At 33.8% G+C, this 3,705-nt stretch overlaps 1 protein-coding gene across 1 annotated transcript; it reads left to right on the top strand.

The window, feature by feature from the left end:
- Positions 1 to 587: 587 nt before the first annotated feature.
- LOC107712033 (V-set domain-containing T-cell activation inhibitor 1-like) lies at positions 588 to 3,425 on the top strand. Its single transcript, XM_016517164.1, has 4 exons — positions 588 to 766; positions 2,046 to 2,089; positions 2,188 to 2,508; positions 2,693 to 3,425. The coding sequence occupies exons 1-4, from the start codon at positions 756 to 758 to the stop codon at positions 2,845 to 2,847; spliced, it is 531 nt and encodes a 176-aa protein (XP_016372650.1). The 5' UTR covers positions 588 to 755; the 3' UTR covers positions 2,848 to 3,425.
- The last annotated feature ends 280 nt before the right edge of the window (positions 3,426 to 3,705 follow it).

Here is a 3,705-nt window from a genome sequence, read left to right as displayed (position 1 = left end):
ATTGAAGAAAAATCACGTTCAAAAAGAAGGCGCGTGACGCTGTAATCCAATCGATGATAATAGTAGACGTAGAGGAGTATAAGATGACTTTTTTCCCTTTACAAGGTAGCCTAATTTTTTATTTTTACAATGTTTTTGTAATGCTTTAATTATCACGGGCTGTAATAAAAAAACAAGTAGGGCCTATACTAATACTAAGAGTATTTTTGGTTCGAATAGCCAATATTTTAGTAGGCTATAAATATGTGGCTATATTACAGCTCCCCTTTGAAGCTCTTGTGTTTTTCTATTTCTATTTCTATTTTCTATTTTTTCTATTCTGCTCACAGGTGATTGGAGATTAGTTTTGTTCCTGCTTTGTTGCAGTTTGCTGATTTTTGTAAAATAACTTATGTTTTTGCTTTTCAGATAAAGGGGTAGTTTCAATTTAATATGTTGTAGGCTCATTTATTGGTAATAAATAATATTGATAAATAAATTATCAAAAAATATCGTGGTTTTTCTGGGCGTGTTTTTAAAGCTGCGGTTGCTTATTTGTCTCGCGAGAGTTATCGAACAAGAAGAAAAAAGATGAAGTCTCGCGAGAGTTGGCAACAGTGACTCTTGCACACGGAAGCAACAGAAAGCGGAGGAGTGCGCTGTAGTAAACGTTAAAACATTTTTGCTTTTCTTATTTTTAATTGCCCGCTACGTTTACCTTAGACTTGGGTAACGTTAGGACAAACGACATATAGCAGACATATAATACGAGAGTCATGTTTGTAAGGTATGTAACTGTAGAGTTTTGTGTATAAATTAAAATTATAATCGGCGAATGTTTTCAATCTTTCTTTTCTGCTTTCAATCAGAAAGCATGGACGGTGTACGATAAAACAGTACGACAATATAGATAACGTAAATCAGAAATGAGAAAAAAAAATGAATGTTCACATTTGTTACAATACACAATGCACCATTTTCACAGAGTGTTTGACTCGTTTCCACAGTTATTAATATCGTAAATCTAGCAAAGTTTTTATATTTCAATTCTAAGACTTGCATTAATATCGCTATTGTGTTATGTAACCTTGCCATCAAATTACAGAAAACTAGTTAACGCTGCTGTGTGTAAGTGCTGGCAAATTCGACAGCTTTCTGTTTTCTCACCATTGTAATCAATCTCTTGACAAATTATAGAAAGTCATATAATTTTTGTATTTATTTACTTATTTTATTTTGTTGTATAGCTATTGGGGCAAATTGTAACGCAAAAAAAAAGATTTCTATGTCTACGATGACTTCCGCTTCTGAGATCAACGGAAATGTGAGAGGTGCCCATACAAGATTATACAAAAATGCTTGTAATAATGTTTCTTAATAATAGTAGGTCAGTCACCGAGTGAGTAGGGCTATATCCTATTCGAACATAACTTGTTAGAGACTACAGTTCTGTGGGGTAAAACAAGCTGGACGCAAGAAAATAGATGGTTTAGTTGATATTACAAATAAATTGCAATAGTAAAATAGCAGAAGTGGTGAAACAACAATGATGAATGGCGTCATGAGGCCAACTGGAAACATGATGTCATGTCAGTATCTTAATTATAAAAAAAAAAAAACTACACTATTTAAAAATTAATGTATCTAGAATTTTCAGGTTGATAATGTGTAGTTATTTTCAATTATAGTTTTTCTGAATATGTTTTAATTTCATCATGCAATATTGAGAAAAATGTGTTAATACAGCCTATTACACCTATAATACACCTCTATGCGTGGAATAGCATTAAATCTTTTTTTTTTTAAATCTAAGAAAAAAACATCTGATATAATAAGGGGTCTTTTGTCTTAAAATGACACTTGTCTAAATATATAGATCAGTGGGTCTTTCTCTGAAGTCATACTGTCCTCTGTGCATGATTTTGTTTAATTTCCAGTTTTAAAGGGAATAAACCTCAGGTGCTTGTCTGAAACAGAAGCGTTGCCTTGTGTTGTAAAATTATAGCCCAAGGATATATACATTAACCATTGCCTATATCATATATAATTTTTTTTTGTTTGTGCAGATGCTGGGTCATTTATGTATTATTTCTTCATCTGATAGATAAAGGTTAGTATTCACAGACCTCAGTTAATTCATGTAACTTTCTGCTTTGTGCAGTCTGTTTTGCTGTTGTTTGTTTCTAAAGTTGTTACTCTTGTCTCCAGTGTCTCTGCAGGTCAGTGGTTTCGTTGGAGATTCTGTCCTCTTGCCATGTTCATACCAGGATAGAGAACTAAAGCCAGAAGACATTAATGTGTTTTGGAGATACAATGAAAGCAAAAATGTTTATGATATCGAAAAAGGGAATCCCTCAACAAACAAACAGGATGCAATGTTCAAAGGTCGAATAAAAAGTTTTCTCTCATGGCACGAGAATGGGAACTTTTCTCTTATACTCTCAAATCTGATGGTCACCGACGCAGGGCAGTTCTCATGTGATATCCCAGGTGTGAAAAAGGAATTCAAACTAACGCTGCATGTCAAAGGTATGTAGAAAGAGGCATTACTCACATAGACAGTTTGAGTTAGTTGGGTGTAATCTGTAATACTGGGTTTTCATCTTTAACACCTCATTCTTTTTTGTCAAAATAACACCCAGTGTTTATTGCATTTTTAGACAATCATTAATTTAGTTTCAACAATATTTTTCAAATGTTTTTGTCTTAACAGCACATCCAACAACAACGTCTACTACAGCTTCTAATCCAAAATCGACGTCTGATACAAGTAGCTCTTCCATGAAAACACAACCAGAGGGGATTGCAACTTTCCTGACTGTTGTTTTGGCATTTTTTCTTTTGCATTATATCTGTGTACTTTACTAGAGTTACACTTTACTGTATTGCTTAACTGTGTTGCAAATTGTGCCTTTCTTCAATGTTTAGTAATAGTTGTTTGTACCCTTGAACCAAATGTGTTATATTCTGACTGCTGTACAAAACTGTGGCCAAATTCAGTAGCATAATTATAACAGACAGATGTTTGATACTCATTTTATTTTTATTTAAGTTTAAACTTTTTGTCTTCCAGACGTTTCCAAAAAGCATTGTTAGCCAACTACACGAGTTCTGTCATTACCAACAATTCAGTGTTTCCCTAAACAATACAGTTTTAAAGAACATCTGCAAACAGCATCGCAAAGTTGTGTGGTAGGAACTACAGCTCTTGACCTGTGGCTAGAAGCAGAGTTTCTTTGTATGACGTGGACTGATAGCGATAATGCTCTTGAGCATAAGCAACATGCACATCTATTTCTTTCATTCATCATTTTAGTTTGTAAATAGACAGAATGAAAGTGCCATGTTTGAAGAGTGTGAATGTGCTCAAGAGCCCAGGAGTATGAAGTAAGAATGAACCCATGATTAAAACAAACACTTGGAAATAAACCAGTGGAGAACAAAAATGGTGAAGATGCCATGTTTGTTATTCATAGTAATAATCTAACATTAATTCGGTCTTGATTAATTAGAAATTATTGCAATACTTGTGTGACACACTGCACCACGGTTTACATCCCCAACTAGAAGGCACATTTTCTTTTTATGCAGCTTTTTGAGCTTCTGATGTTTCTAGATAATCGGAATAACTATAATTGTTATGCATGGGCCAGATGTAACTTGAGCAAGATGATAAATTAAGCTGTCCTTACCACAAACCTCAAGATGTTATTCAAGTTGGATATT

This window comes from Sinocyclocheilus rhinocerous, unplaced genomic scaffold (genome assembly GCF_001515625.1).
Source record: "Sinocyclocheilus rhinocerous isolate Xijiao unplaced genomic scaffold, SAMN03320098_v1.1 scaffold5529, whole genome shotgun sequence".
In the NCBI taxonomy this organism is placed as follows: domain Eukaryota; kingdom Metazoa; phylum Chordata; class Actinopteri; order Cypriniformes; family Cyprinidae; genus Sinocyclocheilus; species Sinocyclocheilus rhinocerous.
The sequence above is the reverse complement of the archived record's forward strand: the minus strand, read 5'-3'. Positions and strand labels throughout refer to the sequence as shown.

Coding starts and splice junctions, on each gene's coding strand:
- LOC107712033 (XM_016517164.1), top strand. Junction 2,090..2,187: donor TCTTCATCTGATAGATAAAG/GTTAGTATTCAC, acceptor TCTTGTCTCCAG/TGTCTCTGCAGGTCAGTGGT. Junction 2,509..2,692: donor ACTAACGCTGCATGTCAAAG/GTATGTAGAAAG, acceptor TTGTCTTAACAG/CACATCCAACAACAACGTCT.